We start from the raw sequence: 24,868 nt of genomic DNA, 5'->3' as shown, positions 1-24,868 counted from the left end.
CGCCTGTGTCACGTGACGCGGCGCAGGGCCGTGGGTGAAGCCGCGCTGGCCCCGCCCCCGCGCCCGCATCACGTGATGGGGGCGGGCGCCGCTGGGAGTTGTCAGTGTGGTGAGACCCAGGTAAAGTTGGCTGCGCGGAGGCGGCTCCGGTAACTGCGCGCGGCCCCTTTAAATCCCGCCTTTCCGCCTTCGTTCCCTCCCGGTTCCCGTTCTCCGCCGCCACCGCGCACCCCTCGGCCCGCCCGGCGCCGCCGCCGCCCGCCCCGGCCCCACCGCGCCGCTCCGGGGGCGGCCGCCGCGCCCCCGCCGGGCCCCGCGCGGCCTAGTGGGCCGGGCCGCAGCCGGGGGCTGGCGTAAGAGCGCGGCCGCCGCAGGTGAGGGCGGGCGGGCGGGTTGGAGGCGGGCGGTGGGGTGGGGGGGAATGGCGGCCGCGGCCATGAGGGCGGAAGCGGCCCCGCGCTCGCCCGCCTCCCGGCTGCGGGCCCGGCCTGGCGCCGCCGCGGGGGCTGCGGCCTCCTCCGCGTCCCGGCGGTTCCGTGCGGTTCCCTCCGGTTCCCCCGGCCGCTCGCCCCCATTGTGTGCGGCGGGCTGGGCTCGCTGGGCCGCGGGGCTCCGGCCCTGCCCGTGCTCCGGCGCTAACAATGGGCCCGCGCTGTCCCGCTCCCGCCCGCTCCCGGGGCCGCTTTCTCGGCAGCGCCCCGGGGGCCGTTACCGGCGGCCCGGGCGGGATTCCCGGGCGGTGCCGGTTCCGCGGCCCCGTGCGCTGCGCTTCCCCCGGGCAGCGGGACCGAACCGGGGGATCCCCCCCATCTTCCCCCGCACACCCCGCGGGTCGCAGCCTCGATCACCCGCCCCCCGCATCGGGCTCCTCGGGGGCTCCTGCCCCGCGCTGCAGGAAAACGCTTTGCCCTCCACGGTCCTTTTCGGAGCCTTTCGCTAATAAGCGTTATTGGAGGGGGATGGAAATACCGATTTTCTGTATTAACAGATAAGGGAAACTGAGGCTGGGATGTGCCGGGACTCGCCCGGCAGGTCTGACACAGCAGATGTGCCCCGCAGATCCTCGTTCGAAAACTGTAACTGCCCTGAAATCTCTAATAAAATGAACAGTTTCTTACAGTTCTGTATCAGCTCTTTTTCCGGAGACTCCGCTCTTGCGTGTAGCCGGGACTCTCTAGACGCGGGAGGCGAGTAGCGGTGTAGCCTGCAGAGGAGAAAAGGGGTAACGGCGAGCGCGGCGCCTTTGGTGCAGCTTCTTGGAAGAAAAGGTGTTGTACCCTGTGGCCGTGAAGCTTCTTGTTTTCCCTAAATCCTCCGTGAGCTTTTGAAACATAACCGTGGCCGTTTCAACGCGGTTTCTCTGCTGGGGATCGGCCACGATTCCCTGTGGCTGGAGTCACCTTTTGGTGAATATATATAGTTTTAGTCTATAGAAATAATCATGTGAAACACTTTAACAAAGACTGTCTTGAGCGGGTAAACTCGTATTATGGTTATTTCTGCGCTGGGCCGGTTGAGATGTCGGGATAACCAAGATTTGTGGTTAAATGTTGCCCGCGAGCTGTGCTGGAGCTGAGGGATAAATAACGAGTGACCAAGTCATCTTCTTTCACTGGGGACACTCATCGCTCTTATTAAACTTGGGCCTGTGGCTGATATTTCTATAATTCTGGGTTTTTTTGGCACATTAAAGAAAAAGTTGTCACGATTTAATGGCGCTGGGACCGCGTCCTGTCGAAACCGCAGATTAAGTTACCGCGAGCGCACAGGGTCGCTTCTGCCGCCAAATCGGGTTCGTGTACCGGCTCGTTTGCGCGTGAAACGCTTAAAAGTGGAAGAGCCGTGGCAAAAATCAGTCCTGTGGGGGCTTTGTCTGTGCTGAATGCAACGGGGTGCTCTGTGCGGTGTCGCAGGGTTGGTTCCCGCTAAGAAACCTGCGGCAAAGCTGGAAAACGGTGGTTTTTAAGCGACTGGCAAAGGGGGACATTTGGAGGTTTTGCGGGAGTGGTTGCGTTGGAAAACTCTGGTGTGAAGATGGTGACGTTGGGGTCTCTTGGGGAAGCGTCTCCAACACCTCAGCTTGTGCATTCGGACACGAGACCCCCCCAGTTCTTCCAGGGCTCTTTGCTGACGCCCCTTTGGCGCTTTCCCCGCTTTGTGTCGGGTTTTCTCGCTCGCGTTTCCCCCTGTTCTTGCGTTTTGGCCGCGGCTCCTTCCCCGTCCCCGTGAAGGTGTCGCCGTCTCGTTACCAAAATCCAAAGCTCGGGCTGATTGAGGTTTGAGGGTGGAAGGGGCGTCGGGGAGGATCGAGGCGCTCGGTGCCGGCCCTGTTCTCGCCGCCCGCGTTCGGCTCTTCCCCCAAAGCTCGCGCGACGTTGTAAAACCCATTTCAGACCCTCCACAGCCTGGACTCTTACAGGGATTTTTAACCCCAAGCAGCTTCCAAACAGCATCACCGGCTGCTTTTCCTCCTTGGCGTTTAGTTCGCTTTACTTGTAGCTTTTCCATCTAGAACACGCAGTGGAAGAAAACTTTGTATTTCCAGTTAAGAGGAATAATCCAAACAAGCAAAAACAGGCAGGATTCTGTTTCAAACAATTTCCCACAAGCTTGTAGCGCCGCTTATTACCAGAGAGCTTTTCCTTCCCCTCTTTTGAAGGGGAGAAGGGGGGTAGCTGATGTATCTGAGGCTCCCAAAGTGAAGCTTCTTTCCATTTTTAGGGTTTTCCCAGCATTTTGTGCTCCAGCCCATCGCGAGTCGTTGAATCCCTGACCCCAAGTGCTTGAGGGTCCCTATCGCTCCCACCTGCCTGCAGATGTTTTATTGAGCGTGTTCCACCTCAGGGGCCTTTTTGTTGCAGGGACACGCGGCGGCTTTGCCGTTGCGTTTTGTGTTGTTTTCTGCTCTCTAACAGCCTGTTCTCTCTCCCCCCGCAGAGTTCTACCTTGTAAATACTGTTATTTGTATATACTGTAAATGATGACATCGGTGGGCACGACCCGCGCCCGGGGGAGCTGGGAGCAGACGCAGACACAGAGCCAGACGCAGCACAAGCAGCGGCCGCAGGTAAACGCAGCGCTTTGGCTGGTTTTCCTTCCATCTTAGCGCTCCCCGCTCGCTTTAACGAACGCACGTGGCTGAACCGCCCCCTGCTGTGGCGCTGGGGTGAGATCTGCCCCAAAACAGCTGCAGTTTCGGTGGGTGTTCACGACGTCCCTTCTCCCGCGCTCCCCTCGCTCCTCTGCTTCCAGAGGCTCTTTCCGCCTCCCCGAGGCGCCGGTTCCTTTCCGGGGCTCTCAGCGTGGCCTCCGCAGGGCGGTTTCTTGCTCTCACCGCGCTCTCCCTCTCATTCCCGTTTCTTTAGGCCACCGCGGAACAGATTCGACTTGCACAGATGATTTCGGACCACAACGACGCCGACTTTGAGGAGAAGGTGAAACAAGTGAGTGCGGAAAGTGAAGGCGAGAGAACGTCCAGCTGGTCGCTCCCTCAATTTCCTTGGAGCGGCTTTTAGTTTTAGGGGCCCCAAAACGCGGGGAAACGGTTTTATCCTGAGCAAACAAGGTTGGGTTGTGCTGAAACGGCAACTCAGAAATTCCCACCCTCAGTTAATTCGCATCGAGGGGACATAATTAAAGCAGGGAGGGTCCCAAATGCCGATGTTTCCTTATAGAATTTCTGGCTGGGGATTGAACTCGCGTCCCCTCTGGGGTTTTGGTGGCGCCGGATGTGTTGAGCTTGGTGTTTTCTTCTCTCCAGCTGATCGACATCACGGGCAAGAACCAGGACGAGTGCGTGATCGCTCTGCACGACTGCAACGGTGACGTGAACAGAGCCATCAACGTGCTGCTGGAGGGCAACCCCGACACGGTAGGACGGGGCTTGTGGATCCCGTGAGGCCCCGTTGGCCAGAACGGCCTCTTTGGGGGCAAAACCTCCAGGAATGCCAAGATAACAAGAACCAAAAGGGACGCGTTGGGCTCGCACCGAGAACAAGCGAGCGCTGGCGTAGGAGGAACCTCCATTCGTTTTGTGACAACTCATGTTCCAGCCCAGTTAAAACCTCTAAATATCAGATCCTTCCAAAGCGCCGCCGATCAAACGGATCCTTCTGGCGTCGCGGTTTAGCTAAAGCTCTTTGTAGAGTCCAGGCTCTAAACAGAACTTCAGAATGTTACACCTTAGCTCATTAATTTTCCTCATTATTACCCCTGAGCTCGGACCATATTCCGTGTAACGTCATATTTGTGTCTCACGTCGCTCAGACTTTGCGTAACCTCCTCCCCTTTTTCCCAACTTGCAGCATTCCTGGGAGATGGTCGGGAAGAAGAAAAGCGTCTCGGGGCAGAAGGAGAGCGGCCAAACGGAGCCCAGCGAGGAGAGCAAAGAGAACCGGGAGCGGGAGCGGGACTTCAGCCGGCGGCGCGGCGGGCCGCCCCGGCGGGGACGCGGCACCAGCCGCGGCAGAGAGTGTACGCGCGAAAACGGGGGCGGCTTTGGCTGAAAGCGGCCTCGCAGTGAGCGGAGCAGGGGAAAGGGATGTGGGGACAGCGGGGTGACCGTGAGCCAGCACTGGACCCTTGTGGCCAGGAAGCCAATGGGACCTGGGGGGTTAGAAGGGGGTGGTCAGTAGGTCAGAGAGGTTCTCCTGCCCCTCTGCTCTGCCCTGGGGGGTTGTGGAGTCTCCTTCTGTGCAGACATTCCAACCCCCTGGACACCTTCCTGTGGAACCTCATCTGGGTGTTCCTGCTCCGGGGGGGTTGCACTGGATGAGCTTTCCAGGGCCCTCCAACCCCTCACATTCTGGGATTCTGTGTGTGATCTGTTTGCTGCTCCCCAGGATGATTCCTCGGGTGACACCCCCGAAACCGGCAGCTTAAAAGAAGCAACCAGGAGCTCTCAGTGTGGTTTCCCACACGTGGGTGTTCGAGGTCTTCACGTTGTCTTTGTGTCATTTTGCCTTTCAGTTCGGGGCCAGGAGAACGGGCTGGACGGCGGGAAGAGCGGAGGCTCGTCTGGACGAGGCACGGAACGAGGGAGACGGGGCCGCGGCCGCGGCCGAGGTACGCACGGGGTTGGGGTCGGAGTGGAGTTACACCCGCGGCTCCATCTCCTCCGTGAGGTTTGAAAACCTCTTTTTTCAGAGCAGCAGCCAAACCAAAAAGAAACGCTTGATTTTTCTGTTTGTTCTTAGCACCTACACATTGTTTCCCCATCTACAAACATGGTCTAGTTCTCGCGTTGAACAAAATAGGGATTTATTGTGGAGAGGTGGGAAGTTAGGAGAGCAAAGGTGGTTGTTTGGCTGGGGAACTGGTAGCTTGTCAGCAGAATCCAGATCCTCCCGTTCTTGCAAACGCTTTTCTGGGGTTTTGAAGTAGCACAAATTCATTATTCTACAAAATTTGTGCCGCTTGGGAGTTGGTTTTGAGGGCGACGCTGCGGAAATCAGAACCCGGGGGCTGGCGCTTGTGGTTTGAGCCGCTTAGGAGCCTCGTCCGAGCCTGGAATCGCACGCTCAGAACTCCCAACGTTGTCCAAACGTCTTTTCCCGGCGCGGCAAAGAGACGCTGAGCAGCCCCCGATTTGTGTTTTCCAGGTGGTTCTGGAAGGCGAGGGGGAAGATTTTCTGCCCAAGGCATGGGGTAAGTTTTACCGGTACAAACCGCAGCAGCAATAAAAGTCTTTGTGCATGAATAGTTCTGTTTGTGTCCGTCATTTGTGTTCCGATCACACAGCCAATATCCCGGTGACTTAAATTTGGGGGGCTGCAGTGGGAGAGCTGTTTTGGGAGACGCGTCGCGCTGCGAATAAAATGGGTTGCATTGATAAATCCCTTTGGGATTGGGAATAAAGGTTTCCCTCCTCCTGTTTCCCATAGAACTTTCAACCCTGCCGACTACGCCGAGCCGGCCGGCGCGGACGAGAGCTACGGCAACAGCGCCAACAACACGTGGAACAACAGCGGCAGCTTCGAGCCCGACGACGGCACCAGTGAGTGGGTCGGCGCCCGGAGGGGACGCGGGGTTTGTTCTGGGCGGCTTCTTTTCGGTCTTTTTATAAGCCTCTTTATATAAAAATTCGAGTGATAAACACAAGCGGGTTCCCCGGGGTTCGCTGCAGCCTCCAGAGAACGTCGCTCACAGCTCAGGGTGTCGGTACGAGGAACGTTCTCTCTTTTATTGGCGTTTTGCTCAAACTGTTGGAGGATGAGGCTGCAAATAACTCATCAGCGCTTCCCCATTTGAAGCGTGTTCTCCTCCGGGCGGTTTGTGAGCACCGACCTGCCCGGCGCCTTCTTTTTCAGTGGAAAATGACATTTTTTGGCTTGTTTTGAGTATGAGCGAACTCAGATTTAACAGAGTCGCAAGAGACAACCCTGATTGTAAGTAATTTGTGGGGCGTTTTGAGAACGATGGTATTTTTTATGGAGCAGTTGTGCACCACCACTATTCTATTTCTCCACCGTTTTTGAGCCAATGAGCTTTACATGCTGGAAATTTTACCGTCTGGTCTGAAGAGGCTTCTGTGCTTCCATTTTAGTAGCCGCAGGCGTCTCTTTAACAATATCCACAGGTACGATGCGAGTGTAACGGGGGCGGTGAAACTCGCCTTCGCTTCTCCAAGTCAAAATTTCACTGGTTGTCTTGTCTCTTTTTTGTTTTGTTTCAGGACTTGATTTCATTGGGGGTGAGGGGGCAAATTATCCCCGAAAATTTGACACTGCTCCTGGTATGATACATCCAGGTGCACTAACTGCCCCGGATACCTTTACTTTATACCTTAAAACAAAACAACCCTGAAATATCTGTGGATATGTCGTTCTCCTCTCTCTTAATTTGTTCATTTTACTGAATATTTGCTGGTTTGATTGTGCTTTTACTAATGCTGGCGCCTCACTGTGAACTGGGAGAGGTTAACCGCAAATTCTTGGCGGATAATGTCAATCTTTAACTTCGGCCACCGCTTCTCGGTACCCGGAGCAGCTCGGTGTCCCCAGCAACGCGGACAAGGTCCCACCCGAGGGGGCAACAAATATGGGACCTGCCCTTGTCCCCATGGGGGTTTTGGTTCTCTCTTTGCTGCTTCAGGACAAAACGCTCCTTAGGAGGGGAATTAGTCTGGCTTAACTATCTCAGCGCCTTGGCTCTGCTTGCGGCTGCCTCGCTGGTGTGTCCTGGCCGCTCCGCTTCGCTGGCCTGCAGTTGGAGATCTTAATCATAGAATAATTAGAATAGAATGTCCCTTGGTGTGAGGTGATCCCGCCACCCCTGGCGCCGCCATGTTGAGCCCTGAGGTGATTCTGGCGCCGCCATGTTGAGCCCTGAGGTGATTCTGGCGCCGCCATGTTGAGCCCTGAGGTGATTCTGGCGCCGCCATGTTGAGCCCTGAGGTGATTCTGGCGCCGCCATGTTGAGCCCTGAGGTGATTCCGGCGCCGCCATGTTGAGCCCTGAGGTGATTCCGGCGCCGCCATGTTGAGCCCTGAGGTGATTCTGGCGCCGCCATGTTGAGCCCTGAGGTGATTCCAGTGCCACCATGTTGAGCCCTGAGGTGATTTTGGCGCCATTTTGAGCCCTGAGGTGATGGCCCCAAAAGTGCCCCCAGGTTTTGAGGTTTGGCCTCACCGTGCCCAGCACAGGGACGGTCACTGCGCTGGTCCTGCCGGCCACGCCGGTGCTGGCACAACCAGGGTGCTGGTGGCCTCTTGGCTCGTGTTCAGCCCATCACCAACACCCCCAGGTCCGTTTCCAGCCGCTCTTCCCCGTCCTGCAGCGTCCATGGGGTTGTTGTGACCCACGTGCAGGACCCGGCACTCGGCCTTGTTGAACTCAGACAATTGTCCTCACCCCCAAGATCCAACTTGCCTCGGGGCTACCAAATGCCCTCGATGGCCATAACAAGGCCGAAATGGCGTTTGACCAAAGTGTTCTCACATCCGGGTTAATCTTTAACTCCTGTAGGCAGCACGAGGCTGCTGCTCCGGCGCTGCCGGGCTGGTTTTGCCCCGCTTTGGTTTTATTTGGATTTACATTCCTTTGAGGTGCAGAATTGGGGGGTTTAGGTTCGTCTTGAGCCCGTTCATTTTGTTTTAGCTTGAATATTAAAAACAAACCTCAAAAATCTACAACAACCAACTTAGGAAGGGCCTCTCAAATTGGCTCAACTCAAAGCACCCAAAACCCAACAGTAAGAAACAATAATTCACTGCTAATATATGTATTTAATGCATTAAATCTTCTAGACAAGCAGTTGTTGGGATGTTTTGGCCTCATAAATCTGTCGTTTCCTTCCCCCCCAAACCTCTGTGAGCCTCCACACTGTTCTCCTTCCCCACGTGCTGCTTTTATGCTCTAAAAGGCTTTTTTGACTTATAAAAGGGCCGACGCCAACTTGTTCCATCCTTGTGAACGCTTCCAGGTTTAACCCGGCCGGGTTTAGTCAGTCTGGCTTGCGCGGCCTGAAAACAAACGGCGCAAAACGGGGCTGGTTTGGCTCTGAGGCTTTTTGGGATGTCAAACGCTCCCGATTTCTTCCCACACCAAGTTTTAAGTTGCCTGATGGACTCGGAAATCACCACGTAAAATACTGAGGTTAAACCGTGAAGGAAAGAAGGGGCGGAACAAGTTGAAGATGGTGGAGGTTTCGATGTTTATCGGGGTGGGGGGAAGATAAACCACGTGTGTTTCCAAAGGGTTTGATGGGTGACGAGATCCCGCACCCCGAAGGAGATGCTTTGTCTGGGCGGCTGGGCCGACACGAGCTGTTCCGGGGCGCAATCTGAGGAAAAACGGCCCAAAAAGAGGCCGTGGGGGTCCCCGTTGGGCGTCGGGGTGCGTGTGGTCCGTGCCGTTTCCTTCCCCGGGACGCGCGGCTTGGGACCGTCGACCGCTTTTAACTCGCAAATAGCAATTCCTGTGCGCTGCTTGCAAAGCTCCCGGGCGCTCCCCGGCTTTCGGAGGCAAAGCTTTGATCCTGGCCTTAATTGTCCTCCCTGTCGTTATCCCACAGGTGCGTGGAGGGCGGCGACGGAAGAGTGGGGCACGGAGGACTGGAATGAAGACGTAGGTGCTCTCCAAACCCTCTCTGTACACACAGCACAGTGAGACGAGCGCAGAGCCCGTCCTCCCTAAGCTCCAGGCGTAGCCTAAGCCAGGCTGGCAATGAATAAATAAACCACGTTGCCTCTGGAGCTCCTAAGAGCCCAAAACAGGCCGGGATCTCCTGGAGTCTCATCCTGTCCTGCGTGACTGAATTTTTCTATACGCTGACCGGACTCCACGCTGGTTCTTGCTCCGTTTTGCCCATGGAGCGGCAGTTTGGGGAGATTTTGTGTCTCCTTTGGGTAGAACGGTCACCATTATCACCCACTTTACCGCCTTTGTTCCATTTCCTTCTGAGAATGGGTTTCAGTCCCTCTGTGGATCAAGAGAGCACTTACATTTCATGCAGCGTTGGGTTTTTATTAGCTGGTCCTAATGGGAGCCAAACGTTAGAGAAGTTTAAGTCTATAACCACCCGAATTTCCGTTCCTATTTGTTTTACTTGGAGTCCTGAGATGCCGCTCTCACTTTTGGGCTCTTTTTCCCTCTTTCAGCTGTCGGAGACGAAGATCTTCACGGCCTCCAACGTGTCTTCGGTGCCTCTGCCCGCCGAGAACGTGACAATCACAGCCGGACAGAGGTGACAGCCCCGGCGGTGCCGTTTACCCCGAGTTGCTCCCGAGTCCCAGAGCAATTTGCCATCTGAGACTAAACCTTGCCATAGGGCTCCATGAATGAGGTGGATTTAAATGTCAAAGTTCAGAGTTTCTGGATCCTAATCCTGGATTACAGTTTTCTACTGCTGGTTCTTCTGATTTGGGAGCATTTTGCTGGGAGAAACGCTTTAAAACACAAGTTCTTGCTTGGTCCCTCCGACCTTTTGAATTGCGAGTTAAAAGTTGTGCAGATTTGTAAAGTTGAAGCTATAAAGGTGGAATGGTGCTGTAATGGGATGTGATGGAGCTCGTGTTTAACCTCCGCGCGCTTTTGTTCTTGGCCCAGGATCGACCTGGCGGTGTTGCTGGGGAAGACGCCGTCGTCTGCGGAGAGCGAGCCGCTGAACCTGGAGCCGGCCCAGGCGCCGTCCCTGGCCCAGCCGCTGGTGTTCAGCAACTCCAAGCAGAGCGCCATCGCCCAGCCCGGCTCCGGCAACTCCTTCGCTCACCACAGCATGGTACGGGAGCGCCGCGCTCTGCCGGGTTGGCTTCCCCGTGCGCCTTTGGGTGATGTGAGATAGAAAGTTCTGACGCCCGATGGCTTCTTATGGGCGGCGAGAATTCTCTGCTCTAAATACACAAAGTGCGCTGCTTCGTTGGAAATAATTGGGATCGTTCCTCCCCTATTGCCCTTGGTTGATTTGCAACACGTGCTGCTTTCCTGCTCGGGGGAAGAGACAAATCGGCAGTCCGGGGTTTGCGAAGAATAATATTTATGGCAATTTATCCCTGACTTTGTTCGGCGGCAGGTGAGCATGCTGGGGAAAGGCTTTGGCGACGTCGGCGAGGCCAAGGGCAGCAGCACCACCGGCTCGCAGTTCCTGGAGCAGTTCAAGACGGCGCAGGCGCTGGCGCAGCTGGCGGCTCAGCACGGCCAGCCGGCCGGCAGCGGCTCCGCCGCGGCCTGGGACATGGCGGCCACCACGCAGACCTCGTCCCTCGTGCAGTACGGTGAGGACGGGCGGCGCGGGTCCCCAAACACGGGCAGCGTGTTCTCACGGGCGGGAGGGATTCGGTGAAGGGAAGGATCGCAGGGTCACGGTGAACCGACTGCTGGAGGGGTTAGAAGCGGAGAATCGCAGAGTGGTTTGGGTTGGAAAAGCCCCTCAAGATCCAACCATAACCATAATCGTAGAAGAATTATCAAATCGGTTTGGTTGGAAAAGAGCTTTAAAATCATGGAGTCCAACCATAACCTCAATTTAGCGCTACCCCATGTCTTGAGAACCTCATCCATGTGTATCCAATTCCCCAAGGGATGGCGACTCCAGCACTGCCCTGGGCAGCCTGTTCCAACACCCACAGCCCTTTGGGGAGAAATTACCCCAAATTTCCACCCTCAACCTCCCTGGTGCAACTTGAGGCCGTTTCCCCAGGTCCCTCAGCCGCTCCATCACACTTGTGCTCCAGCCCCTTCCCCACACCCTCTGCGCTTCTCCGCTTTCTGGTTTTAACAAGCTCCAGAGCGATAACAATTCGATTTTTCTTGATGTCGAGAAGCGTCCCAACTCGATTGAATTTCAACTCCTGTCTCCTGTAGATCTCAAGAACCCGGCGGACTCCTCGGTGCACAGTCCCTTCACCAAGCGCCAGGCCTTCACGTCAACCTCCACCATGATCGAAGTGTTCATGCAGGAGAAGCCGCCCGTGGTGACGGCGCCGGCGGCCGCGCCGGCGCCCTCGTCCTCGCCGCTGCCCAGCAAAGCCAATCCCGGTCCCCAGATGTCCCCAGGCTCCTCGGACAACCAGTCCTCCAGTCCCCAGCCGGCCCAGCAGAAGCTGAAGCAGCAGAAGAAGAAAGCGTCGTTAACATCGAAGGTGACGGCGTTGTGGAAAAATCCCTTTGGGAAGGGTTGGGCTTGGCCTTACTGATCTTAGCTTCCCGCTTTGGGTTGAAAAGCGCGATTTGGAGAACGCAAACCGCGCTGACCCCTTCGCGTCGTTCCTCCCGCGCAGATTCCTGCCCTGGCGGTGGAGATGCCTGGCTCGGCGGATATCTCAGGGCTCAACCTGCAGTTCGGAGCGTTACAGTTTGGTTCGGAGCCCGTTCTGGCCGAGTACGAGTCGCCGCCCGCCACGAGCGCGGCCGCCAGCCAGTCTCAGAGCAGCCTGTACACCAGCACGGCCAGGTGAGAACGCGGCGGGACCCGGGGGCCGCGGGCGCCGTCGCGCCGCATACGCGTAGACCCTTTGTGCCTCCGCCGTGGGCGCAAAGGGGGGACAACGTATGCGACAGCAAAGCGTTAAGTTGCCGGCAGACTGGCCCAGGCAGCACCGCTGCTTGGCCTGCGGTTACTTACACAGAAAACACGTTTCTTGCCGCGGTGCTGGACACGCGGGAGGGAAACACCCGGCGTGATGCTCCAGGAGCAGATTCCGCGTGGTTTAGGCTGATTTTTGCCCGGCCAACGGGGCCGTGGGGACGCGGTGCATCCGCAATCTGTTCCTGTGGTGCCTTCCTGCTGCTCTTTATTTTGAAGCGCTGACGGCACGGCTGGTTTGGAGGAAAACGTTAAGTCCTTTTTGTGTGTTTTTTCCCTTTTGTAGCGAATCTTCCTCCACGATTTCGTCCAATCAGAGCCAGGAGTCTGGTTACCAGAGCGGCACAATACAGACAGCAACGTTTACCTCCCAGAACAGCGCTCAGGGACCACTGTACGAGCAGAGAGCCACCCAGACGCGGCGATACCCAAATTCCATCTCCTCCTCGCCCCAGAAGGATCTGACCCAGGCCAAGGTAGGGGAAGAGCTTTGTGCTGGGGCGGGGGCGCTGAAATGCCGTCTGGGGGGAAGCCGAGTGGTTTTCTGGTGTTTCCGTGATGCTCCAGAGCTGCCACCAGAGCCCGTGGTGACATTTCTCAGCAGGGTTAATAGCGGTTAAGTTGATCACCGACCGTGTGTCGTGTCGCGCGTAATTACTGCGTCACACATAATTACTCTGCTGCGGGGTGGCGTTCAGGTTACAGGTTTTGTTTTCTCTTAAGGATTGAATCCTTTCGTGCTGAACACAAATTCAAGGTCCAAATGAGCGGCTGCAACGCCCACTACTCTTTATTTTCTTCTGTCTTTACTCAGAATGGTTTCAGTTCCGTGCAACCCACGCCGTTACAAACCACGCAGGCCGTCGAAGGTGAGCGGGCGTCCTGCCTCTTGCGCTGCTCGCGCTCTTTGCTTTGCATTAAAGTCTTTATGTTGCTAGCAAGTCCTTTCCCTGCTGGACTAATTGCTGCCGCTCAGATTGTTTGCTTGCTCTGAAATGTTCAGCTTTGTGCTGCTAGATCTGGGAGGTCGCTCCTGGTGATGATGATTAACTCTGATTTGTGAAAGGCACCTCATCTGGAGGTCTTGGTGGTGTTGGAGTAAAGCTGAGGTTCTTGGGGACATGGTTTAGCGCAAGGTTTAAGTTATGGTTGGACTCGTTGATCTTAAGGGTCTCTTCCAACCAAAATAACTCCGTGATTCTACGAAAGCACCATCACCGCCCACCGTGGAACAGGCTTGCAGCAGGAGGGAAGCCCCAGATTTCTCCAGGAGCTGCTCTTCACCCAAAACCTTTTGCCCGCAGGTGCTACGGGCCCCGCCGTCAAATCCGACTCCCCCTCCGCCCCCAGCATCGCCCCTCTGAGCGACGGGGTGTCCGCATCGTCCCTGCTGAGCACCGCCAGCCAGCACGCCACGGCGCTGGGCGGGCTGAGCCACGACGCGGAGCTCCCCAGTACCACCAGCGCCCAGCTCAGCAGGTGAGGAGCTCAGCCGGGACGGATCCGTGCTGGAAATCAGTGGGGAAGAGCCAGGGGACGTGTGTTCGGTCACGGCGCAATGTCTGGGTGGGCGCTGGTGACGCGTGGTGGCCCCTCAGGGACTATCTAAACATCCTCATCAATGATATAGTGGGATTGAGTGGTTGATTGTGGGTGACACCAAGCTGGTGCAGGTGACACCCCGAGGGATGGGATCCATCCAGAGGGACCTGGCAGCAGCCCCCAGGAGAAGGACTTGGGGACAGTGGGACATGTTCTGACATGACCTACCCACATGAACTACAGCCCAGAAGGTCGATAGTATCTTGGGCTGCATCAAAAGGAGCGCGGCCAGCAGATCAAGGGGACTGTCCCCTCTGCTCTGCGCTGGTGACACCCCCGGGCACCGCGTCCAGCTCTGGGTCCCCAGCACAGGACACGGAGCTGCTGGAGAGGGGCCAGAGGAGCCCCAGGAATGATCCGAGGCTGGAACAGCTCTGCTGGGGGACAGGCTGAGAGTTGGGGTGTTCAGCTGCAGAAGAGAAGCTCCAGGGAGACCTTTCTGTTCCTCTTCCCGCAGTACGTTACCCACCCAGCAGAACAGTCTGTCCTCATCCACATCCTCCGGGCGAACGTCGACTTCGACTCTCCTGGTGAGTCCGGCCGAGCTCTCGTGCCGTGCGGCCCCTTCTCAGCTCAGTGCGCTTGGCCGGCGGGGGCTGCGGTTGTGCCGGGGCGTTGGGTGTTGGGTGGATAGAGGACGGAAGGTCCTGTGTTCAGTTTTGTGCCATTCACACCAAGAAAGGCCTTGAGGAGCTGGAATTGAGAGAAGGGAATGGAGCTGGTGAAGGGCTGGAGCACAATGTGATGGAGCGGCTGAGGGAGCTGGGGAAACGGCCACAACTTGCGCCAGGGGAGGTTGAGGGTGGAAATTTGGGGTGATTTCTCGCCAAAGGGCTGTGGGTGTTGGAACAGTCTGCCTAGGGCAGTGCTGGAGTCGCCATCCTGGAGGGGTTAAACACACACAGATGAGGTTCTCAGGGACATGGGTTGGCTTAACACTTGGACTCCATGATTTTAAAGCTCTTTTCCAACCCAAATGCTCTGTGACTCTATATTTTGTGTAGCCAACACCCTGCAATATTTCTGCCCTAACTCCTCCCTCCCTTCCCCAGCACACGAGCGTGGAGAGCGAATCCAGCCTCCATTCCTCCGCCAGCACTTTCTCCACGTCCTCCAGCACCGTGGCGGCCGCGGCGCCGGTCGTGAGCGTCTCCTCCAGCCTCAGCAGCGTCTCCAGCCTGGGCCTCAGCCTCGGCAGCAACTCCACGGTGACGGCCTCCACCCGCAGCTCCGTCGCCACAACATCAGGTACTTTTCTGAGGCGGCGCGGGGGCGAAGAGAGACGGCTCCCGCTGTTTGATCCCAGATCAACTTTGCGTTTCTCTTCCTTTTCTTTAGGAAAAGCGCCTCCCAATCTCCCCCCTGGAGTCCCGCCGCTGTTGCCTAACCCGTACATCATGGCTCCGGGCTTGCTCCACGCCTACCCGGTGAGTGGGACCACCGGCTCTTCGCGGCGTAGAGAAACCGTAATGCCCTTAGATGGGAAGCGTTTGGACCTGCTGTTCTCCATAAAACAGTAGCGGAGAGAATCCGCATTCCCAGGGGTGTAAATATCTAAATCTCCTCACCCCGGAGCAGATTCTCTGCGGCTTCCCCAACCGTTGGGGAGCAGGAGTTTCTAGAGGAGAAGTGTCGATGCCGCTGTGGTCTGGAGCGGTGGCGCTGGCCCTGGGCGCTCGCTTTTAATTGAGTGGCTTGTAAAACCACTCATGGCAGCATCACGGTGGTGGACACTGGGTAATTCTGTAGCCTCCGATCCTCTGCTTCTGGCTTTATCTCACATTTATCTAGATGTTTAATCTAAAATGAGGTGTCTTTATCTCATCTGCGGCCCTATCATCATCTCCTGCTCGTTTTCTAGCCACAGGTGTATGGATACGACGACTTGCAAGTGCTCCAGACGAGATTCCCGTTGGTGAGTACCCGAGATGAGGAGCCGGCAACGCAGGGCACGGGGTGGATGTGGCTGCAGCGAGAAGCTCGTCACCCGCTCCTCTGCACTCGGGGAGTTGGGAACGCTAATTATCAGCACTAATTATTCAGCCATTCATCAATGGTGGGGCTGGGGAATGTCGGAGCGACCGCAGGCAGCGGTTTGGCTCGATGGTGCCATGAGCTGTGGTAGATACGTGTCTCTGATCCTTGGAAGAGGTGGCGACTAAATCATCAGATACCAGGTTGGAAGGGGCTGCAAGGATCATCTGGTCCAAGCCTTCCTGGCCAAACCTCGGTCTAGACAAGCCGGCCCAGCCCCTGTCCAGCTGAATCTTTAAAGTAGTTAATATTGGGGAATCCACCACTTTCCTGGGGTGATTATTCCAACGACTGATTCTTCTCGTGGGAAAAATTTCCCTCTTGTGTCCAATGGGAATCTCTCCAGGAGTAACTTGTACCCGTTGCCCCTCGTTTTTGCCATGAGACTCCTTGTAAAAGGGATTCTCCGTCTTTGTGGCACGTTTTAAATCCTGAAGGTGGTGATGAGGTCTCTCACACGGCACCTTCCCGGTCCTCCATCACCTTTGTGGCCCTTCCCGGGCCTCTCCAGCCCGTCCTCATCCACGAGAACGTGTTTTATTTGGCAGTACCAGCTGTGTGGCTGTGGGGAGGCGCGTTGGGCACCGCATACCAGTAGACCTTGTCTGGTTCTCACCATAGCCAGGCGAGGGGGACGGTCCATGCGACACGAAGCCGGGGTTGCCGCAGGCTCCGATCAGCCTCCGCGTGGCTGCTTGAACCGCGATGCTCCAACATACCCAGCACCCAAAATCCCTCTTTTCCCAACAGAAAAGCATCTTTAGGCCGAGCTCCTAAAACCTTGGTTTGTTTATATCCCTCAGGATTATTACAGCATCCCGTTCCCTACGCCCACCACCCCGCTGACTGGAAGAGACGGCAGCCTGAGCAGCAACCCGTACTCTGGTAGGGAAAGCTCCGCTCTGGTTCCGTGTCCCGGTGCCTCCCGCGCTGCCCTTGGTCTGGAACGTGCTTCTCAGCAGCTGAATTCTTGGCTTTTCCTTTATTTGATCATCCGATTGTGCGGGGGCTCGTTACCGGGACGATGTGGGCGAGTGGGAGTTGATGTGGCAGTGGAAGCGCTGAAAGAATCTGAGGTGTAAAACCAGGGAGCTGCTTTTCATGTCGTGGTGAGACGGGTTAAGCGGCGCTTCCAGACACCGAGAATTGAAACACAAAATCTGGAGGAGTTTAAGTTTTTAATCCAACAGTCTCATGAGAAACAAAATGCGGAATTTAGGAGCTTGAAAGCTCAAACTAAATGACCCGAATGCCCGGGGGGGCCGATGTCTCGCTGCTTTTGAGGCTGAAGCCCCGAGCTCGGAGCTCGGCGTGTGTAATTTGTAAGTGAACGTCGGTGATAATGAACGTTTGGGGCCGTTCTGGAGCGACTCGCAAGCTGGGGCGGCGCTGAGATATTCTCGCTGCGTGAGCTGTGAGCAGGGAGAGTGTTGGCGTGGAAAAACCGAGCAGATGCTCAGCAAAAGGAGCTTCCCCGAGTCTGCTCTAAAACGGGACCGTTCCTGCACCCTCAACTAGAAGATATTTCAGTATTTCGCTCTCCTCTTTGCTGGTGGGACGAGGTCCCCAGGCCACGGCTCTGGCTCAGGAGGGAGAGGAGTTGTTCTCAGACCCGCTGCTGATGCACGAGCTTAGGAGGAGCTTAGGAAGAGCTTTAGGAAGGGCTTAGGAAGAACTTTAGCGTGCAGGCTCTGCTGGATCTATCCAAGGGCAGACACCAGGCGGTTTTAGCTGCTGTGGCGTTCCCTTCCATCTGAATTTCTCCTCTCGGGGATGAGAAGATCAATTAACAGCTCAGCATTATCAGCCAGTGATGTCCAAAGGCTGCGATCCTCACTAGATGGAGGAAGAGGGTTGATTCAAGTCTGCGTTGATCAAAAGTCTGTGCCAGCTTTGGGCTGGGCTGGGGTTTGACACATCTGTTCCTCACTCCCGTCTCCTCTTTTGCAGGTGATTTAACAAAATTCGGCCGAGGCGACGCCTCCTCCCCAGCTCCGGCGACGACTTTGGCGCAGCCCCAGCAGAGCCAGACCCAGACTCACCACACCACGCAGCAGACGTTCCTGAACCCCGCGCTGCCTCCCGGCTACAGTTACACCAGCCTGCCGTACTACACAGGGGTACCGGGGCTCCCCAGCACCTTCCAGTACGGGCCCGCCGTGTTCCCTGTGAGTGACCGCGGCAGCGCGGGGATCCCCGTCCTGGGGGCACTTTGGGGGCCCTCAGCCCAGGGCTCAAAATGGTGGCACTAAAATCACCTCAGGGCTCAGAACGGCGGCCCCAGGGGTGGCGGGATCACCTCCCACCAAGAAATCCCTTGAGGTGCTGGAGCGAGTGGAGAGAAGGGAACAGAGCTGGTGAGGGGCTGGAGCACAAGGGTGATGGAGACTGAGGGACCTGGGGGTTCAGCTGGAGAACAGGAGCTGAGGGGAGACCTTCTGATCTCTGAACTGCCTGAAAGGAGCTTGGAGCCAGGGGGGTCGGGCTCTGCTCCCCAGGAACAAGCGCCAGGAGCAGAGGAAACGGCATCAAGTTGCGCCAGGGGAGGTTGAGGTTGGATTTCGGAACAATTTCTTCCCCAAAGGGCTGTGGGGCATTGTAACAGGCTGCCCAGGGCAGTGCTGGAGTCACCATCCCTGGAGGGTTGAAATACACACAGATGAGGTTCTCAGCGACATGTTCAGTGCCAGGAATGGGTTAATGCTTGGACTTCGATCTTGTGGGGCTTTTCCAACCAAAGCAATTCTACGATTCAGACAACACTCCTCACTCCGCGTCTCCTTCCTGCAGGTTGCTCCTACCTCTTCCAAGCAGCACGGTGTGAATGTCAGCGTCAACGCATCAGCCACCCCGTTCCAGCAGCCCAGCGGCTACGGCTCGCACGGGTACAGCACCGGTAAGAGCCCCGGCAGCGCCGCGTTCCTTTGCCGCAGCGCCAGCGCGTGTTCACAACTCTATCAGGGTACCATGTTTTTCTCTACCGGAGCAAAATGGCCGCAGTTGTTTGATTCTCCTTGGAAAGGCGCAGGCTCGTCCTGCTCCGTGCCCAGCAGCCCGGTGGCTGTGGCGTTGGACTCACATCAGAGAGCTTCAGCTGCTGAATTATTTGTTGTTTGATTGGTTTTTTACTGCCTGCACGTGATTAACAGAACAATAATTATTCCAGATTTGAGCCTGAGAACTTGTGTGTTCTGCACGCTTTCTAGACAAGCGTCCTTCTTGATTCAAAGACATAAGGAGGTTGTGAATCTGCTGCTTGTCTCGTGCTGGGCGTCGCTGGTTGATCCTGGCTGACCCCCAGAGGGCCTGTGTTTAAACTCCCGCTGTGCGGTAGCGGGGGTTGGGCTGGGGGGTCTCCGGAGGTCCCTCCAACCCCAACCAGTCCAGGGTTCTGTGTGTTCCCGTTGCCAAGACCGCGCTCCCCAGAACGACGTTGGCCTCCAGACCTCGGCACCGCCGGTCACCCCCGAACCGGCGCTGCCGCCTGACGCTCTCTTGCCGTTCCGTCTCCCCAGGTGTGTCCGTGACGTCCAGTAACACCGGAGTGCCGGACATCTCGGGCTCTGTCTACTCCAAAACTCAGGTGGGTGTCTGAGCGCTCTGCCCGGCGCCGCTTGGCCGGGGAGGCAGCGCGGGCTCTTCCCTTCGGAGCAGCTGCCAGGGAGAAGGGAAACACTTGGCTTTTCCCATTTTATAACAGTTTGAAGCCTGGAAAGAGCCGTAGGCAGAGTCTGTCTGTTCTGCCCCCTGCTGTGCTCTGGTGAGGCCCCCCTGGGTACCATATCCAGCTCTGGGTCCCCAGCACAGGACACGGAGCTGCTGGAGAGGGGCCAGAGGAGCCGCAGGAATGAGCTGAGGCTGGAACAGCTCTGCTGGGGGACAGGCTGAGAGTTGGGGTGTTCAGCTGGGGAAAAGAAGCTCCGGGGAGACCTTAGTGCGGCCTTTCTGGACTTAAAAGATGGGGACAGACCTTTGAGTGGGTGATAGGACAAGGGGTGATGGTTTAAATGAAGAGATTGAGGCTGGATAGAATGAAATTGTTGTCCTGAGGGTGGTGAGAGCCTGGCCCAGGTACCCAGAGGGGCGGTGGATGAACCATCCCTGAGACATCCCAGGCCAGGCTGGACGGGGCTCTGAGCACCCTGAGCTGGTGACGATGTCCCTGTCATGGCAGGGGGGGCACTGGGGGGCTTTAAATGTCCCTTCAACCCAAACTATCCATGGTTCTCTGTGGCACACGCTTGTGTAACGGGGCAGGGGAGCATCGCCCCGTCCGTGCGCTCACCCCATGTCTCCCGCAGCAATCCTTCGAGAAGCAGGGATTTCACACTGGAACCCCGGCGGCCTCCTTCAACCTGCCGTCGGCGCTGGGCAGCGGGGGGCCCATCAACCCGGCCACGGCGGCGGCGTATCCCCCCACCCCCTTCATGCACATCCTCACCCCGCATCAGCAGCCCCACTCCCAGATCCTCCACCACCACCTGCAGCAGGACGGGCAGGTAAGAGACCCCGACTCCCCCCCAGCCAGCCTGGGGTGTCCCCCCCCCGCCCAGCTCCCTGTGACACGCGCGGTGACACACACGCTGACACAAACACGCAGGGCTGAGAAAGAGGATGAGGTGCGGAAGGCCTGGGGGTGCGCTCAGCTGTTTTTGGGGGGCGTTCGGCATCGCCCCCCACACTGCCGGACCAGGACCCTCAGGGGCACCGTCCATCCCACCTCCCCCTTTCCCCCCAGTTTCGCGACGAAGGGGTGAACTCCCCCCGGCCCCGCTGCCGTAGCTTTCGGCTCTAACCGTGGATTTCTACTGTCATAGTTTGTCCCTTTATTTTTACATATCCTGGTACTGCAACAGCTTCCATGTTTGCAGATGATACTGTGCTGCCCACGCCAGCAGGAAGACCAGGTAATGAACCTCTAACACCGTGCACTCGCCCTGGGGTGTCTCAGGCCCCCAGGAGCCCGTCCGGCCCCGTGTCCCCCAGGCGAGGAGAGACCTGAGCACACTGTGCACACACACACACCCGACCCCTTCCCTCCCCACCGAGCTGCCGGGACCTGCGGGTGTTGGTGATGGTGGCTTGATGTGGGTGGCCGAGGTGGCCACCAGCACCGGGGTGGCCGGCAGGACCGGTGCGGTGACCTTCGCTGAGCACTTGCGAGACCAAACTGTGAATCCTGGGGGCGGTTTGGGGCCATCACCTCAGGGCTCAAAATGGCGGCACCAGGATCACCTCAGGGTTCAAAATGGCGGCGCCAGAATCACCTCAGGGCTCAACATGGCGCCAGAATCACCTCAGGGCTCAACATGGCGCCAAAACCACCTCAGGGCTCAACATGGCGCCAAAACCACCTCAGGGCTCAAAATGGCGCCAAAACCACCTCAGGGCTCAAAATGGCGCCAAAACCACCTCAGGGCTCAAAATGGTGCCAAAATCACCTCAGGGCTCAAAATGGTGGTGCTAAAATCACCTCAGGGCTCAGAAGGGCGGCCCCAGGGGTGGCGGGATCACCTTGAGGTGCTGGAGTGAGTGGAGAGAAGGGAGCGGAGCTGGTGAGGGGCTGGAGCACAAGTGTGGTGGAGACTGAGGGACCTGGGGGTTCAGCTGGAGAACAGGAGCTGAGGGGAGACCTTCTGATCTCTGAACTGCCTGAAAGGAGCTTGGAGCCAGGGGGGTCGGGCTCTGCTCCCCAGGAACAAGCGCCAGGAGCAGAGGAAATGGCCTCAAGTTGCACCAGGGGAGGCTGAAGGTGGAAATTTGGGGTGATTTCTCCCCAAAGGGCTGTGGGTGTTGGAACAGGCTGCCCAGGGCAGTGCTGGAGTCGCCATCCCTGGGGGGGTTAAACACACAGATGAGGTTCTCAGCGACATGTTCAGCGCCGGAGTTGGTTTCACCGTTGGACTCGATGATCTTGAGGGGGCTTTTTCAACCAAAACAATTCTCTGCCTCTCACTCCGCAGCAGCACGAGGTCCTGTGACCGTCCATGGACGCAGCCCCGGGGGGCTCAGCATTAACCCGCCGTCACCATCCATCCTGTTGGTCCCCAATAACCTCCGTGTCCTTTTCCCCCCGCAGAGCGGCTCCGGGCAGCGCAGCCAAGGCAGCTCCATCCCCCAGAAATCCCAGCCCAACAAATCCGCCTACAACAGCTACAGCTGGGGCACCAACTGAGGGGCGGGGGCCCCCTCTGCACCCCCGCTCGCCGTGAGGAGCCCCCGGCGCCGAGGGACCGCGGGCGAGCGTCCGGCCGCGGGCAGGGCCCCCCCCGCGGCCCTTTCCTCTTGTATGTAATATAGAATTTGTATTTTTTTTCCCTTTTATTTTGGTTTGTTTCGTTTCTCTCTGCATTCAGACTCTGAAACCGTTTGCCGTAGGGGATCTTTATTGGTTTTTACTCCTTTCTCCCCTATTTCCCCCCCCCCAAAACCTTTCCCCCCTTCAAAGGAGTGGAAGCTGCGAGTCGCCTACAGCAAACCCCTTATTATTAGGAATCCGAGCAGTAATTGATATGAACAGCATTGTAAGATGAATTAGTTGAAGTGTTTTGGTTATTTTTTTGTTTTGTTTTTTCTTTTTGTTTTGTTTCTTTTTTTTTTTTTTGTACCGTGTTCTAAATTTAATGGATAAATGTGTCTTGTATATAAAAACAAAAACCCCACACGCCGCCGTCCTCGACTGCTCTCATTTCCACTTATTGACGTTTTCCCGCCCCCCCCGCCACGCTCTAGGGACCTTCCGCTCTTCATTTGGGGATTTTTTGGCTCTTTTTTCCCTCCGCAGTCCTGATGGTGTTATTTTGAGCCACCCCCCCCGCGCTGATTCACTAAAGCCAATAAAACTCACAATGTAGTCTGCATTTTTTCATCCCCCCCCCTCCCCATTTTTGCCACAGGGGCTGGTTCCCCTTTCCCATTTTTTTCCCCCACCATAGGGACAATGTCCCTTGTCCCCTATGTCCCCCCCCACTGTTATTTTTGGTGCCATCTGGTGCTGCTGGGGGGGTTGCACTTGAGGCTGGGGGTGGGAACGGGGACACCGGGTGGCCCCAGAGCCCCCTTGGGCCCCTCCCCTAGGGAAGGATCCAGCCTGGGAAGAGCACGGGGGGGGTCTGCGGGGCGGGATGTGCCCCCGGGGGCGGGACAAGACCCCGGGATTGGGCCCCGCGTCCCAGGATCGGGCCCCGCGTCCCAGGATCGGGCCCCGCGTCCCAGGATCGGGCCCCGCGAATCCGCCTTCGCTCCCTTTCCCCGGCGCTTCGCGACACCCGGCGGCGCTTTCCGGCGCCGTTTGCGCCCGCGGCGCTTTACGGCAGGCGGAGGGCGGAGGAGACGCGATGAGTTTTTACGACGCGTTTCGCGGTTTCTTCGGGTTCCCGGGGCGCGGAAGGTAACGGCAGCACCCCCCCGCTCCCCCCCGGCTCCCCCCGGTGCCCCCCGCTCCCCCCCGGCTCCCCCCGGTGCCCCCGGGCCGGTGTCTCAGCGCCGCGGTCCCACAGGCCCCGGGAGCCGCTGTTCGGCGCGGCGTGGGACGAGGAGGACGAGGAGGAGGCCGCTGCGGGCCCGGCCGCGCCGCAGCCCCCGCAGGATTTCCCCTTCGGCTTCGGCTTCACCCCCGGCGGCCCCCGCGGCGCCTTCGAGGAGCTGTTCCGGGACATGGGGGAGCTGCTGGGGCTCTTCGGGGGGTCCTGGGCCGGGCCCCCCCAGCCCTTCGGTGGGGACGGGAAGGGGCTGGGGGGGCTGCGGGGTCCCGGGGTCCCCCCGGCCTGACCGCCCCTCCCGTGCCCCAGAGCCCCCCCGGCCCCGCCGCCCGCTGCGCGACTCCATGCTGAAGGAGCCGGACGGGCCCGCTCCCGGCGCGGCCGCGGGAGACCCCGAGGGTCCCAGCGACCCCCGGGCCTGGACGCCCTTCCTGGGGGTGGGTGACGCGGGTTTGGCCGGCGCGGGGTCACCTGTGTCACCCCGTGTCACCCCGTGTCACCCCGTGTCACCCCGTGTCACCTCGTGTCCCCGGCTTTGCTTGCAGCTGGACGACGCTCGCCCGGTTCCTCCCGCGCTCAAGGAAGATCAAGGTGGGTGGTGGCGCAGGACGGGGGTCTCAGTGCCCCCCGCGCCGCTGCCACTGTCACACTGTCACACTGTCACACGTCTCCCGCGCAGACCTGGACTCCCAGGTGTCCTCGGCGGGGCTGGGGACCATCCTGAGACCCGACGAGCCCGAGTCCCACTCCTACTTCAAGAGCGTGTCTGTCACCAAAGTGACGCTCCCTGACGGGGTGAGTGTCCCTGGCGGGTTGGGGGTGACTTGGGGACACTGTGGTGTCCCTGTCAGGTGTCGGGTGACTTAGGGATGCTGTGGTGTCCCCAGCCGGTTGGGGGTGACTTGGGGACGCTGTGGTGTCCCCAGTGGGCTGGGGGTGACCTGGGGACGCTGTGTTGGCCCCAGCGGGTTGGGGGTGACTTGGAGATGCTGTGGTGTCCCCTGCAGACTGGAGGTGACTTGGGGATGCTGTGTTGTCCCCAGTGGGCTGGGGGACACTGTGGTGTTCCCGTCAGGTTTGGGGTGACTTGGGGACACTGTGGTGTCCCCATCAGGTTTGGGGTGACTTGGGGACGCTGTGGTGTCCCCGGCGGGTTTGGGGTGACTTGGGGACGCTGTGGTGTCCCCGGCGGGCTGGGGGTGACCTGGGGACGCCGTGGTGGTGGCGGTGCCGCCCCTGAGGCCGCGGTGCCGCGCGGCAGGCGGTGGAGGAGCGCCGGACGGTGCAGGACAGCCAGGGCCACCGCGAGACCACGGTGACGCGCCGGCGAGGAGCCCAGGCCTTCATCACCACCACCGAGGAGGACGGGCAGCGCCGCGACTACCACGAGGAGGTGCTCAACATGGACGACCGTGAGTGTGTGTGTGTCCCCCCGCGGGGCGGGGGGCGAGCGGAAGGTTTGGGGCCCCCCCCGAGCCGTCCCGCTGCCCTCGCAGGGGAGCTGGCGCAGTTCACGGACTCGTGGCCGCGACAGGACGAGCTCGGCGCCCCCGCCCTGCGCGACGCCTCCTCCGCGCTCCGCACCTTCTTCCGCCGCTGGTTCTCCAGCTGGTAGCTGTGCCCCCCCAGGACGAGCACCCCCAGTGTGTGATGTGGGGGGACCCCACGTTTCGCTGGGGTGCTGGGATGGATTCCGCTCCGTCCGGGGCGGGGGGGGAGCAGCAGCCTCC

At 58.3% G+C, this 24,868-nt stretch overlaps 2 protein-coding genes across 6 annotated transcripts; both read left to right on the top strand.

Moving 5' to 3' along the window:
• The first annotated feature begins 32 nt into the window (after window positions 1–32).
• UBAP2L (ubiquitin associated protein 2 like) lies at window positions 33–22,319 on the top strand. Of its 5 annotated transcripts, none has more exons than XM_082073144.1 (28): window positions 33–120; window positions 2,938–3,067; window positions 3,366–3,443; window positions 3,761–3,871; window positions 4,305–4,473; window positions 4,969–5,064; window positions 5,601–5,646; window positions 5,883–5,995; window positions 6,674–6,733; window positions 9,013–9,065; window positions 9,599–9,684; window positions 10,047–10,218; window positions 10,510–10,711; window positions 11,301–11,578; window positions 11,717–11,889; window positions 12,308–12,497; window positions 12,836–12,890; window positions 13,326–13,500; window positions 14,081–14,153; window positions 14,676–14,871; window positions 14,962–15,050; window positions 15,485–15,538; window positions 16,461–16,542; window positions 17,608–17,825; window positions 18,448–18,553; window positions 19,173–19,240; window positions 19,959–20,156; window positions 21,737–22,319. In XM_082073144.1, the coding sequence occupies exons 2-28, from the start codon at window positions 2,978–2,980 to the stop codon at window positions 21,830–21,832; spliced, it is 3,327 nt and encodes a 1,108-aa protein (XP_081929270.1). In that variant the 5' UTR covers window positions 33–120; window positions 2,938–2,977; the 3' UTR covers window positions 21,833–22,319. The 5 variants fall into 5 exon arrangements, with proteins under 5 accessions (XP_081929270.1, XP_081929269.1, XP_081929267.1 ...); XM_082073143.1 differs by having other exon boundaries at window positions 6,674–6,748; window positions 15,491–15,538; XM_082073141.1 differs by having other exon boundaries at window positions 6,674–6,748.
• Window positions 22,320–22,925: 606 nt separating this feature from the next.
• On the top strand, window positions 22,926–24,862 carry HAX1 (HCLS1 associated protein X-1). The gene is made up of 7 exons (XM_082072925.1): window positions 22,926–23,047; window positions 23,157–23,371; window positions 23,448–23,575; window positions 23,684–23,729; window positions 23,818–23,933; window positions 24,400–24,550; window positions 24,635–24,862. The coding sequence occupies exons 1-7, from the start codon at window positions 22,995–22,997 to the stop codon at window positions 24,751–24,753; spliced, it is 828 nt and encodes a 275-aa protein (XP_081929051.1). The 5' UTR covers window positions 22,926–22,994; the 3' UTR covers window positions 24,754–24,862.
• Window positions 24,863–24,868: the final 6 nt, after the last annotated feature.

This window comes from Streptopelia decaocto (genome assembly GCF_964273445.1).
Source record: "Streptopelia decaocto genome assembly, chromosome: 26".
Lineage (NCBI taxonomy): Eukaryota > Metazoa > Chordata > Aves > Columbiformes > Columbidae > Streptopelia > Streptopelia decaocto.
This window is presented reverse-complemented; position numbering and strand designations above follow the sequence as displayed.